We start from the raw sequence: 12,216 nt of genomic DNA on the forward strand, positions 1-12,216 counted from the left end.
TAGACTCTAAACATAACCCCTAAACTTAATTAACTAACTAAACACTTCATAAAATCAAATTAAATTTCAAAAGTGTTTACTATACACAAAAATAAACACTTATAGGTAAAAATTAAACTTTTCAAAAAAACATTCAAACTTTCCAAAATCTAACCCTAAGAATACATACAATACTACAACATATGTTATCAAACCCTAAAACCAAAGAATATCATGATTAACTACTTTCAGTCATCTATGCTGAAAACTATTCAATTTTATTATATCTTAATTTACATTACTTAAAATTGTTTATAATTACAGGATTTTAATTTTTCATTGGTTAAAATATTTTTTTTAAAATTTTAAAATTATTTTTAAGATCAAATACATCAGACGTCTAGGCGACTTCCAACATCTCAGACGACTTACTGGGGCTATATTCGTATAATGACTTCTGTTTTTTTGTTTGGTCACAATAGACTGGCTGTAATTTCACAAGATTTTTTAGGTTAGTTTTGCATTTGATTCAAGTTTTATATGTTTGCTTTTAAAATTCATGTTGTGAGACATATTTGGTAAATTTCCCTTGTTTGTTTTGGTTATTTCACCAATTTTCTCGTTGTGATAGCCTTATAAATCAAGCATTACAAAAGCCTTTAAGCAAAAAAATAAATCAAGCATTTTTTTAAGCTAGATGTTAAAATATCGGCCTTGATTAAACTAACCATAATTGCTGAAAATAAGTACTTATAGTTCCACAGTTAAGATTGTTAACCATAATAATCAATACTAGACCTTGACCCGCCCGACCGGACGGGTATTTATTTATGTTTTTAGTTTTTTTTATATTAAATGATGTTTTTGTAATACTTAAACATAAATTTAGATTAAAAATTAATCTTTGCAGTTATAATAAAAATTAAAATTAAGAGTTTAATAAAATATTTTGATATAGATTAAATTTTTTTAATTAAAATGATATAGGGGTGGGTCATAATTGTTTTCGATTCCAAAATCTTAGCATCCCTTAAAAGTAAATAAATTTATAAATACATAAAATATATAAACATATTTGAAACTATAATTTCTATTAAAATAAATTTGTTAAATAAAACTAATCTTGCGCAGTTGTTATTTATTTATTGAGTTTGACACGTAACCGTATAAATATTTGCTTTCACTTTATTTTTTTTTATTTGTACTAATGGTATAATATATATATATATATATAAATTTAAATATATTACATAATTTTTAATACAATATTTTAAAACATAGTAATTATATTTATTACTTTGAATAATTATATTTTGTGATTTTAATTGTCTATTATATCACAATGTATCACATAAACAAATGTAATATTTATAACTAACTGACTTATATTGTGAAAGCATTATATTAATAATTTATCAATAAATTATTTTATATTTTATTTATATGTTATATAAATTAATTATGATGTGTGATTTTTATTTTATTATTTATTACTAATAAATATTAAAAAGTATGTAATATGTTAATACAAAATCTATTGGGAAATCTATTTCGGTTAAAATTCAATTAAAAAATATTATTTAAATTAGGAAATTGCATTAATTAAGCAGACCCGTAAACATTCAGAAATTATCCTTGGATATTTCTCTTTTATTTATGGTATGATTTGATTTGAACCAAATAAATAGGGAAGTCTAAGATTTGCAAGATTTTTTTTTTTTTGAAAAAAAGATTTATTTATAAAAGTATTAGATGTTCAGTGGTGATGAAATAAAGTAAAATAGATGTAAGACATTATGCAAATTCGATAGTTGCTATGAGCAAATCTTTAAGAATGTTGTGAATTATTCATAAAGTTTACATTGTTTTCAATTACGATATCACCTTATTGAAACCGATCTTTATAATGATTTGGGCTTATTTGATATTGCAGGAGAACTGATATGGTGGCAAAGGAAATTTTTGTATACGTGGAAAAGAACAACATTTCCATATAATATTTTGTTCACTTCAATCTCGGTTGTTTGAGTTATTATAGGAAATATGAGTATTCGTGTAAAAGACAGCATTTATTAATATTAAACTAATTAAATTTTCAATGGCATTTGATTGTAAATAATATGCAACTCTAAGGGATAATCTATAGGGAAAATTGGAAAAAAGAGACACTTTCAACTTAGATTTGTCTCAATAGAACTTGTAGAAGATTATTTAGTTAACTAAGATTTATAGTTTTTTAATACCATTATACCCTTCAATAAATTTAATTAATATTAATATTTAATAATTGATTTACGTTTTATTAAAAAGAAAAAAAAAAGTAAAAACTGAAGGGAAAAAAAATGAAATCCACGATCCCAACCTCTAATCGTCTTCTTTAGCTCCTCACCACTGTGCTTTGCTCTGTGTCGACTTCGTCTCGTCCAATTTGTCTCGTCGAATTCGTGGTCATGCTTTGTTCCTTCGCTGCGACCAAGCTTCCTACACGGCATCAACTCGTGATGTCACTCCTCCGTTTCGTATCCGAAGGCTCCAATCTCGTTGTGTTCTCTACCTCACTCCACTGTCTCCGTTACGTCGGAATCATCAGCTCTTACCGTCGCGGATCGAAGAAAAGCTTGTCGAAGAGCAACAATGGCCGGTTTGGGTAATTTTGCAAGACAGGTCCTTAAAGTTTTTGCCTAATCACGGATTTGTCCCATAGTTTTATGTTTGTGCATATTGCTCCTAGATTTAATTCCAAAACTTTCAATTGTGCAATCTAGACCAGCCATTATTCTTATTTTCAGCATTGGTCACTGAATTTTCTGTTGTTTTAATGTTTGCCCCAATCTTCCAAATTTACAAAAATATCCTTATGATTTCGTCTTAAACTTACAGATGTGTACTTTTGACCATGTTATATGAAAATTCAATATATACAATAACCCAGAAATTAATCATGGATTAATCAAGGATTAATCAATGATTAATTTTAAGATTTTTATTATATTTGATAGTATATAAACTAGTATACATATCAAAGATTTAGGAAATTTAGGAAACTTCTTAAACCGAATATGGAAATTTCCATATTTTCACGATTTGCATAGAATATGTACACTATCTAACCAGAACACCGTATAGGAGGTGAGAGATGTATTCTTCCTGTAGGCATCATATAAGGTAAAAGGCAGAACAAGTTATGTCACGTAGTATAACCAACCTATATCATTGAATTGTGGCTATATATCGTTATCAAACTGTAGGCAGACCGAAGACATATGTCTTGATTATAACGTAATAGATTCTACTTGTGCTAGAATATACAAGAAATGTTAGTTTACGGTATATAACCTTGATATATCTATGTTTAAAACTTAGAATCGGACATATAAACTAGGTAGATTACCAGAATGAGTTTTCTAACTGTACCTAGAAGATAAAATAAGATATGATTCCAATTTTTTTAAAAAAAAAGTTTAAACATATATATTGTCATACTTATGTTTCCAACAGTTTTCATATTTTTTTACATTTTTAAAATTCAATTTACTATTTTTCCTATTAAAGAAGGGTAAAACATGTCCAAAATTAGTAAAAATATGAAAAGTCTTATTATGACAGATAAAAGTTCAAAGTGTCCCATTTTTCCAATTCTCCCTAATCTATATGTGTACTTCTGTTTTAATAAAGTAGACTAGCTTTTGACCCGCGCGCCCGCGCGGGTGATATATTTTTCTGAATGTTTTGTTTACGGATCATTCAAGTGTTAGATAATTTCACATGTTTAAACATAATATGAGTTCCATATTATAATATGTATTGTTTATATGTTTTTCAGTTTATATGGTGATCATATTATTTTGTGTTTATAATAGGCTTAGTATATCATTTGTTCTTCATACTCTATAAGTTATATTGAAATGTTTTCATATACTAAATTTTATTATGCAAAAGATTTACAAATTTTACGGTAACAAAATCTATATTAATCTACTTAATTAAATGTTTTTTTACAGAATTTAAGAATCATTGTTAGTTTTAAATTCATTTTCTAAATGCAAAAGTTGTGATGATTATTTTGTAAACCAAAAAAAACAAATCAGAAAGAACCAAATGAAAAAAAAAGGGTATAATTTGGGAAGCCCAATATCGTGATGAAATGAGGGCTGTTAATAACAATAATGATTTGGGCTTAAAAAATCATGATTTATTAAATGTCCATTAGGGTTCTGTTACACTTTTTTCCGGGAACAAACAGATTTTTTTTGTTTACGTTTCCAAGTGAAAACAGAGACTTTTGATTTCCTCAGAAAAAAATAGATCGTGAATTTTTTTATAGCTGATGGTAGTATCTCTGGATCTTCAATCTACCAATAATTACAAATAAAACAATAAGGGATCAATGTGTTAAGTAAGTGATTAAAACAGAATTATTTTTAAGATAATACCTCCTCATAGGAGCCATCCCATAGGTCAACAGCAGGAACTCCAATGATGGACTTAGCAATAGAGCCCAGCAACATTAGCTTACAGGTTGAGGTGTAGTCTTTGACAATCAAATGTAGTTTGAATCTAATGAGAAAACCCAAAATAATATTGTCACAAACATAAGATGATAAAGCTATAATATGATTCAACTCGTAAAACAGTTAAAAATCACTTACTTGGGCGACACGTTAGTGATACTATTTTGACAACCTTCACAACGAAACAATGGTTTATCAATTTTTGTCATCCTACCATAATCAACATTAGGAAGCTTAGTGACACGTTTGTTGTGACGGTTGCAGCCGAAGTAAAACCATGTCCAATCTGTATCTATTGCTTCAATAGTACATATGACTTTGCAAATCTCCACCTATATTTTTTTATAAAATACAAACATGTAATTTACGGTTACAAAATAGTAAGTAAACTTATAAGTGAGTACCTGATTGGCCTCGTTAACTTCTGAAATAGATTTGATCTCAGCATCATCCTAGTTATACACAATTCTTTTAGACTCCTTTCCTTTCTGTTTGTATACCACAGCAAGAGATTGATGATCATCTGACAGCCTACAATCCATTAAGATAATAATCAAATAACGCTTAAGACTTTCATCAACAATACACGCATCTAAAATCTAAAATATTAAATATTAAAATAATATGAAACCTTTGTGTTAAATCTGCAATTTCAGGAATCACTGGATTGAGGTACATGAGGGACGCATCAAAAGCATTGGTGATTTGTAACTCTCCTACACGCACATTAAAATTTAATTAGGGCAATGAAAAATACATTAACCAACCAGTGTTTTAAGAAGCAATATTCATACCTCTAAAGTAGCTGATTTTAGCAAATCTTATCAAACAAACAATTGTTTGATCTTTGGTGTTCTCAGTAAAAGGTTCTAGTTGCTCAGCCTAAGTTCCCCAAAGACAACATGCAATATTGTTTCCTCTGACCATTAATAAATTACATGTAATTAGTAGACAAATAAATGAGAATATAACTATAGAATACAATGTAAAAACAGAGGTTTCGAATAACAAACTCGGCGTCAACCAAGCGAAATAGAACTCTTTTTCTGTTTTCTCCTGACACCTGGACGGTTTGAACATCACCAAGTTCATGGACTCTCCCTATTACATCTGCCAGAAAATGCATAAAACATAGTTTATGTTTCTTATATCGTAAATTAACCAAAACAGTACAAAATATATATATACAATCAAATTAGAGATTTCCTATGAGGAAAGGTGCCTTTAGAGTTCCATTTTCAATTTGTTCATAACTGGCAAGATTCAGAAACATTCTATCATCACTAAAATTCGAACCGGATAGGATGGCGTCCTCTGCTATCGTCATCTTGTAAGGATGATCTGTAGCTCGATATTGACCACCAGCTGGATGTTGGTGACATTTTTCAATAACTCCCCATTCCCCTTTCAGCAAATCACGTTGAACTCGGTACATGAGAGTTCGTTTGCAAGTAGCCTGGATCTTGTTACCCTAATAAAAAAAAAGTTCAGCTTAGAATGAAGTGTAAAGATTGGAACAAAATGTCACCAAAACGTTACCCATTCATCAGCAAAAATCATCTCGAAGGTATCCCCTCCATAGGTTGTCGTTTGCTTCCATGAATGCAAACGCTTCACTCGAACTCGCCAGTTGTCTTTGAAAGGTCTTAGTTTGGTGAGAGGGGAAAAAGTTGTAAGCTTAGATATGTTTACTTTCTTGGTGGATTGCGGTGATATGTTTTTCACGTAGGACAGAGGAGATATATATAGTTGGCAATGTGAATGATAGGTTTAATAGGATAAATCACAATCTTTTGGTAGTTTTGATTGTTACGCAAAACAGAATATGCACATTCCTTTTTAATAATAGAGATAATTAACAATTGTATATACTCGTACGTTGCACGGAAGCTTCATCGGACGTCCGCTTCCTGCTTCGGAACCGGAATCGGAATCGGAACCTTGTGGAAGCTTGCAGAATCTCGCTTCCAAAACGTTTCTAAAATATTCTCTTTAAGAACTTGTTGGAAGCTTACGATTCCGTTTTGGAATCACGCTTCCGTTTTAAAAAAAATGCAATGTATATCAATGAAATATAAAACCATAGTTTTAATCTATATAAAAAAAAATTAATAGTAATGAATATTGAGTTATAAATATACAAATATTAAAAATAATACTATAAATTATCTTTATGCATTGAGATTTTTTACTAAAGATATAGCACATATTGAAATATATTGTGTCAATTATTTATGAAGTATTAAAAATAATTAATATAATATTTTTTGTAAACTTTATTTATGTGTATTTTTACAGTTTTAATATAAAATCATTTCAAAATTATTATAAATGAATAAATGTGTTATTTCAAATTTAAATCATATAATTTTTAGTCTTAATTTTTTTTAAAAATTCATATAAATTATATATATATATATTTATTTATTTATTTATATATGGATATACACTTCCAACACGTATCCGCTTCCTAATATTTTAAAAAAATTTCGCTTATGCGCTTCCTTACGCTTCCGCTTCCACGTACCCGTTTCTGTTTCCATGTAACATAGATATACTCACTAAATATAAGGAATACGTGTTTTGCAAGTTTAAATGAAAGAATATGCTGATTGTGTTAATTAATAGATATCTGTTTTGATTATTTTGACAGAGTAGAAATAGGAAAAAATGTTTGGATGTTGTTTTATTTTCGAATTAAAGAATATTGTGCTATGATTTGCTGCAGTTAATGTTGTTTGAGTAGAATTAGGAATCATTAGTTGAATAGTATCGAGATTTAGAAGGAAAATATAATAGGGAAAATTGCCAAAAGAGAACAAGAAATCAACATAGTTGTCCCTATAGTATAAATCCAACCTAAAGTAGTCCCTATAGTATAATGTTTTCCATAATACCAAAAGTAACCTTTAATTAATCTTATTAAACATAATTAATTTGGTTTTTTATAAAAAAATAAAGATGATTCGGTTTAATAAAGTTACCGGGTTAGAAAAAAAATCAGAAGAAAAGGGGTGAAAAGCTTGATTTCCCTAACCCTAACATCGTTGGTCTCTCCGCCTCTCTCTTTCACGGAGATAAAGATGGCGATTTTGTCTTCTCCGTTGTGCTCCCTCCGGTGAAATCAACGACGGAACCCACCGAAGCTTCTCTCTCCACCTCTACGTCTCTCTGCTACTCTCCGCCTCTCTCCACCTCTCTCCGCCTCTCGCCGCCTCTCCGCTTCTCGCCACCTCTCTGCTTCTCTCCGCCTCTCTCGGCGTCTTTCCTCCTCTCGCCGCCTCGTCGGTTCTCTCCACCTCTCGCCACCTCTCCGCTTATCGCCACCTCTCCGCTTCTCTCCGCCTCTCCGCCTCTCTGCCTCAATTTGCGAACGGTTTGTTTCTTTGATTTGTCTTAGTCTTTGTTTCATTATTAATTTTGTGACTTTGACTTGGATAAATATTTGTTTGCTTGTGTGGATTGACTTTTTGATTATGTGAACCGATTTTATTGAACAATGTTAGTGTTTGTGTTTGTCTTTGTGAGTGTTACGATACTGATTTCGTTGAACAATGTTATTGTTTGTGTTCGTGACTGTTACGATACTGATTTCGCTGAACAAAGTTTGTGTGTAGTTGACTCGTAATTGTCTTAGTTTGCTGATTTGTTTGCGAGATGGAGATTGACTTGTTTTAATTTGATTTATCGATCTACTGTGTTTCTAAATTTAAATTTGATTAGACAATGGTGTTTGGTTTTGATTATTATCTTGTGTTTGGCTCAGTTTCACTCTTACGCTTGTTTCGGACGTTTGCGTGTTTATGCTTTCATGTGATGTCTTTTGGTGTTAACAACCATGTGTTTTATTATCTTTTGTAGATATGGAGCTTGAGCTACCCAAACGATTGTATGCAGAGGGTTCAGAACCTCGGGTTAAGAAGATCAACAACAGTTGCCGCATGGAACTTATCAGAGATCTGAAGAAAGCTATGTGTGCCGAGTATGATGATGTGAAGAGAGATCCAGTTTTCACACATATCATGGCTATTGCCGAAAATGATCTCAAGTTCTCTGGGAAACTAGTGGATAGCTTCATATGTAGGCAGCTGATTACCTCAAAGCTGCATGAGAAGTGGTTTGTTTTTGCGAGGACGCCTCTCCGGTTTTCGCTTCAGGAGTACCATGCCGTGACAGGCCTCAAGATTACACGGGAAACTAACAGTGACGTAGTGAAATGGAAAAACGACGGGGGTTTTTGGAGTAACCTACTGCACACAGGTGGTAAGATCACCTTGCAGTCGATCAGAAAGGTTCATCTACAAGAAGTTCACACCTGGACTCGGCTTGATAGGATGAGGTTGATCTACTTGTGTGTAATAGTGGGTGTGGTGATGGGGAGAGATGAGAAGGTGTCCATCCCTCATATGTACATCAAGTTGGTGATGGATTTTGACAAGGTTCGGAAGTTCCATTGGGGTCTTCACTCGTATGATTTCCTGCTGAGTTCGATTGAGAAGGCTAGGAAGAAGTTGGGTAAGAAGGAGAGCTACATTTTCGAGGGTTTCTCCTATGCTCTCCAGATTTGGATTATGGAGGCAATTCCAGATTTTGGAGAAATTTTAGGCAGAAGAGTCTCAGACAGCTTCAAAGGTCCAAGGTGTGGCAATTGGAAAGGAGTTGCAAAAGTTTCTTATGAAGACATCATTGAGCTCGAGGACTCCTTAACTAACAAGGTAATATTCTCTCTATTTTTTTCTTTTATATGGTTGTTGTATATATTTTGTTTGGATTTTCATATTTTAACTGTTTGCAGGATAACTTCTTCTCGGTCATATCAGTGACTGGTAATGGTGATGTGTTTCTAGATGCTCAGTACACAAGGGAGGGTGAGATGGAAGATGAACGAGTGGACCTTGTTTTGGAGAGGATCAGGAACAAGTATGATTGGAGCAGCACAGACTGGCCAGTTTTAGACCCTGAAGAGTCTAAAATGGAGGAACCCGACAGCCATGATAGAGGGTCAGAAGCTGATAAGAGCGTGGATCATACGGATGTTGTAGCAGACGAGGAGACCTCTTCGGTTCAGGTTGCAGGAAAAGGCAAGAGAAAGTTTCTTGATGAAGGAGCAGAGACAAGAAAGAAGAAGGTGCTGTGTAAGCGATCAGCAGAAAAGTTTCTGACTTTTGGTCCTGAAACTAAGAGTTTCATTGAGGGTCTTATCCGCACATCTGTCACTTCATTGGGAGATGTGCTCAGTATGCAAATGGCGAATATGGAGAGAGTGTTTACAGAGAGGATGGGGAAGATGGAGATTGAGGTTTCACAGCTCAAGGACGCAATCAGTTTGACTGGTGAAGGAAGCTATCCTAGTAAGAAAGAAACTGAAGAAGCTCCACTAAACAGCAAAGCCAAGCAAGCTCCACCTAAGAGCAAAGGCGCTCAAGCTCCACCTAAGAGCAAAGGCGCTGAAGCTCCACCTAAGCGCAAAGGCGATCAACCTACTCCAACAAAAAAGGTACTACCTAAGAGAAAGTGTAGAACTTGATGAACCTGGAACTAGGATGCTTGAGTTAGGGTGCTGGAGCTAGACGTATGGAACTTCATATTGACTGTGTAATATTATGTAATATGGAATGTGAAACTTTGTGTAATAGGTTTCTAAAGTGTAATATGTTCGACTGTTTGTGTATTAAACTCTATGAATGTAATGCTTTGTTTGTGTTATGAATAAATGGCTTCTTCTTATATGCAATGTTTTAAATTTTAATGAATAGGACGGGAAAAAGATTGCTACAGAAACTAATGATTTTGATTTTGGATTGAGTACACAAGACTTGCGGGACCTGTCCCAAGCTACATTTGTTGACGGTTTTGATCTGTCTCAAGTGAAAGCTGAGACGTCAAGTAAATCGAAACCGTTTAACATGGCTCCACTGCAGTGGAATGATGAGGAAATGGATCGAACCAAAGAAGACTCGCCAGATGCCGCGTTGGTGTTTTTCCGTGAAGAGGATTGGGAAAAAGTTAGAACTTGGTCAACTTCCTCTACGTAAGTACTCTATTCTCATTCATATGTCATGTATTAATACATTTAAAATAAACGTTTCAATGTTTTACAATTTTATCATTGTATTTGGTTTCAGACGTATACGGATTGGACCTGCCACTTTAGATTTTGAGATTGCTAATCGTCTTATGGATAAATCTGAGTGGTTAAATAGCTTGGTAAACCTTAGAGACTATTTGCTTCCATTTGTGTCTTTTAAATACATTGTGTGTGCTAAGATTTTCAAAATATGCAGGAGATTGACGCTGCAATGTACGTATTCCGGGAGAGAACATCTTTGAAACGATGGAGACCTCATCGTGTCGCCTTCATGACTGTCGTCTTCAGCAATATGATTAAAAAAGAGTATGGTCATTTAGAAGCTCAGGGTAGAAAGAGCTACATGCTTCATAATTTGCTACTGCAGTTCGGTAAAGGAGTCCTTCCACCACATGGCAGGACACATGAGATATGGAATATAGATGTGGATCGCCTGTATGTCCCTGTTCATGTCAGTGGGAATCATTGGATCGCCTTGTGCATCAGTTTCGTGACGAGAAGCATTGAAGTGTTCGACTGCTCGGGTAGGAAAAGGTACAAGGAGGTGGATGGGTTCGCAAACCTTATTCCGCGTATTGTCAAGGCAGTTCAGCCTATGAGACACCAGAAGGATTTCACAGTCGGTGCATATACTGTTTCCTATGTCCCCGTTGGGAATCTGAATAAAAGTGCATGTGACTGTGGCGTCTATGCAGTGAAGTTCATTGAGTGTCATGCGCTTGGATTGGAGTTGTCGTTGTTGCATGATGGTAACATTATCGAAGCTCGCCACAGGATTCTATGGGATCTTTGGGAAGCAGCTAATGATCCGGAATTGATTGATAGGATGTCAAAGTATCAATCCCCGGAGTGTCTCTCTTCGACTGTAGAGGAGATTTTGTGAGACTGCTTGGTTTCAAGTTCTAATGTAATGAACAAGATTGCTTAATCTGATGTATAACTTCTAGATTTTATTATCATTTTTAGGAACAAGACTGCTTAGTTTATTGTATAACTTCTAGTGTTTAATTATGATTTTTAGGATTGACTCTTGTAATCAAATGTACATCTTATGGTTTTGTTATTAAGAGTTTTTAGCTGAAGAATGCTAGAATTTAACACTGTTTTAAATTAGAACCTTAAGCTAAACCCTAAACATACCCTAAACGAAACACAAAACCCAGAACAAGACCACAGTCAAACCTAACCTAAACTCCTAAACATACCCTAAACGAAACAAAAACCCGGAACAAGACCACAGTCAAACCTAACCTAAACCCTAAACATACCCTAAACGAAACAAAAACCCGGAACAAGACCACAAGAACATTTAGAATAACTGTTTTACTAGATCATCCCGTAGGAGTAAATAAATCGAATCAAATGTAATACACTTAACTTGGCTTCTTGCAAACCAGACTTTTGATCCAACCCAACAATCAAACCCGACCACAACTAGATCCACAATAAACCTAAAACCCGACATATATAACACCAACTCAGCAACCAAACCCGAATTTTCCCATTTTTTTCAGATCTTCTTTTCTGTCAATCTCCTTTTTCTCTCTGAATCAGTTTCTCACACACATGAATACTTCAAGGCGACATTCATACGGGGTGCCATCTAGGTGCTGGTGCGGGAAAGGGGTTGTGATATTC

General features: G+C 33.5%; 2 protein-coding genes across 3 annotated transcripts; one reads left to right on the forward strand and one right to left on the reverse strand.

The window, feature by feature from the left end:
• Nucleotides 1-2,867: 2,867 nt before the first annotated feature.
• On the reverse strand, nt 2,868-6,588 carry LOC103872786. 2 transcript variants are annotated; one of them, XM_033273591.1, is made up of 4 exons: nt 6,030-6,588; nt 5,787-5,961; nt 5,504-5,600; nt 2,868-5,409 (listed from the first exon to the last, which is right to left on the reverse strand). In XM_033273591.1, the coding sequence occupies exons 1-4, from the start codon at nt 6,048-6,050 to the stop codon at nt 5,373-5,375; spliced, it is 330 nt and encodes a 109-aa protein (XP_033129482.1). In that variant the 5' UTR covers nt 6,051-6,588; the 3' UTR covers nt 2,868-5,372. The 2 variants fall into 2 exon arrangements, 1 of the variants encoding a protein (XP_033129482.1); XR_004448594.1 differs by having other exon boundaries at nt 2,868-5,206; nt 5,285-5,409; nt 5,504-6,588.
• A 274-nt stretch (nt 6,589-6,862) lies between these two features.
• On the forward strand, nt 6,863-11,916 carry LOC117134583. The gene is made up of 6 exons (XM_033292990.1): nt 6,863-7,866; nt 8,352-9,205; nt 9,286-9,987; nt 10,247-10,521; nt 10,616-10,697; nt 10,775-11,916. The coding sequence occupies exons 2-6, from the start codon at nt 8,354-8,356 to the stop codon at nt 11,459-11,461; spliced, it is 2,598 nt and encodes an 865-aa protein (XP_033148881.1). The 5' UTR covers nt 6,863-7,866; nt 8,352-8,353; the 3' UTR covers nt 11,462-11,916.
• The last annotated feature ends 300 nt before the right edge of the window (nt 11,917-12,216 follow it).

The sequence above is a fragment of the Brassica rapa genome, chromosome A06 (genome assembly GCF_000309985.2).
Source record: "Brassica rapa cultivar Chiifu-401-42 chromosome A06, CAAS_Brap_v3.01, whole genome shotgun sequence".
Taxonomy (NCBI): Eukaryota; Viridiplantae; Streptophyta; class Magnoliopsida; order Brassicales; family Brassicaceae; genus Brassica; species Brassica rapa.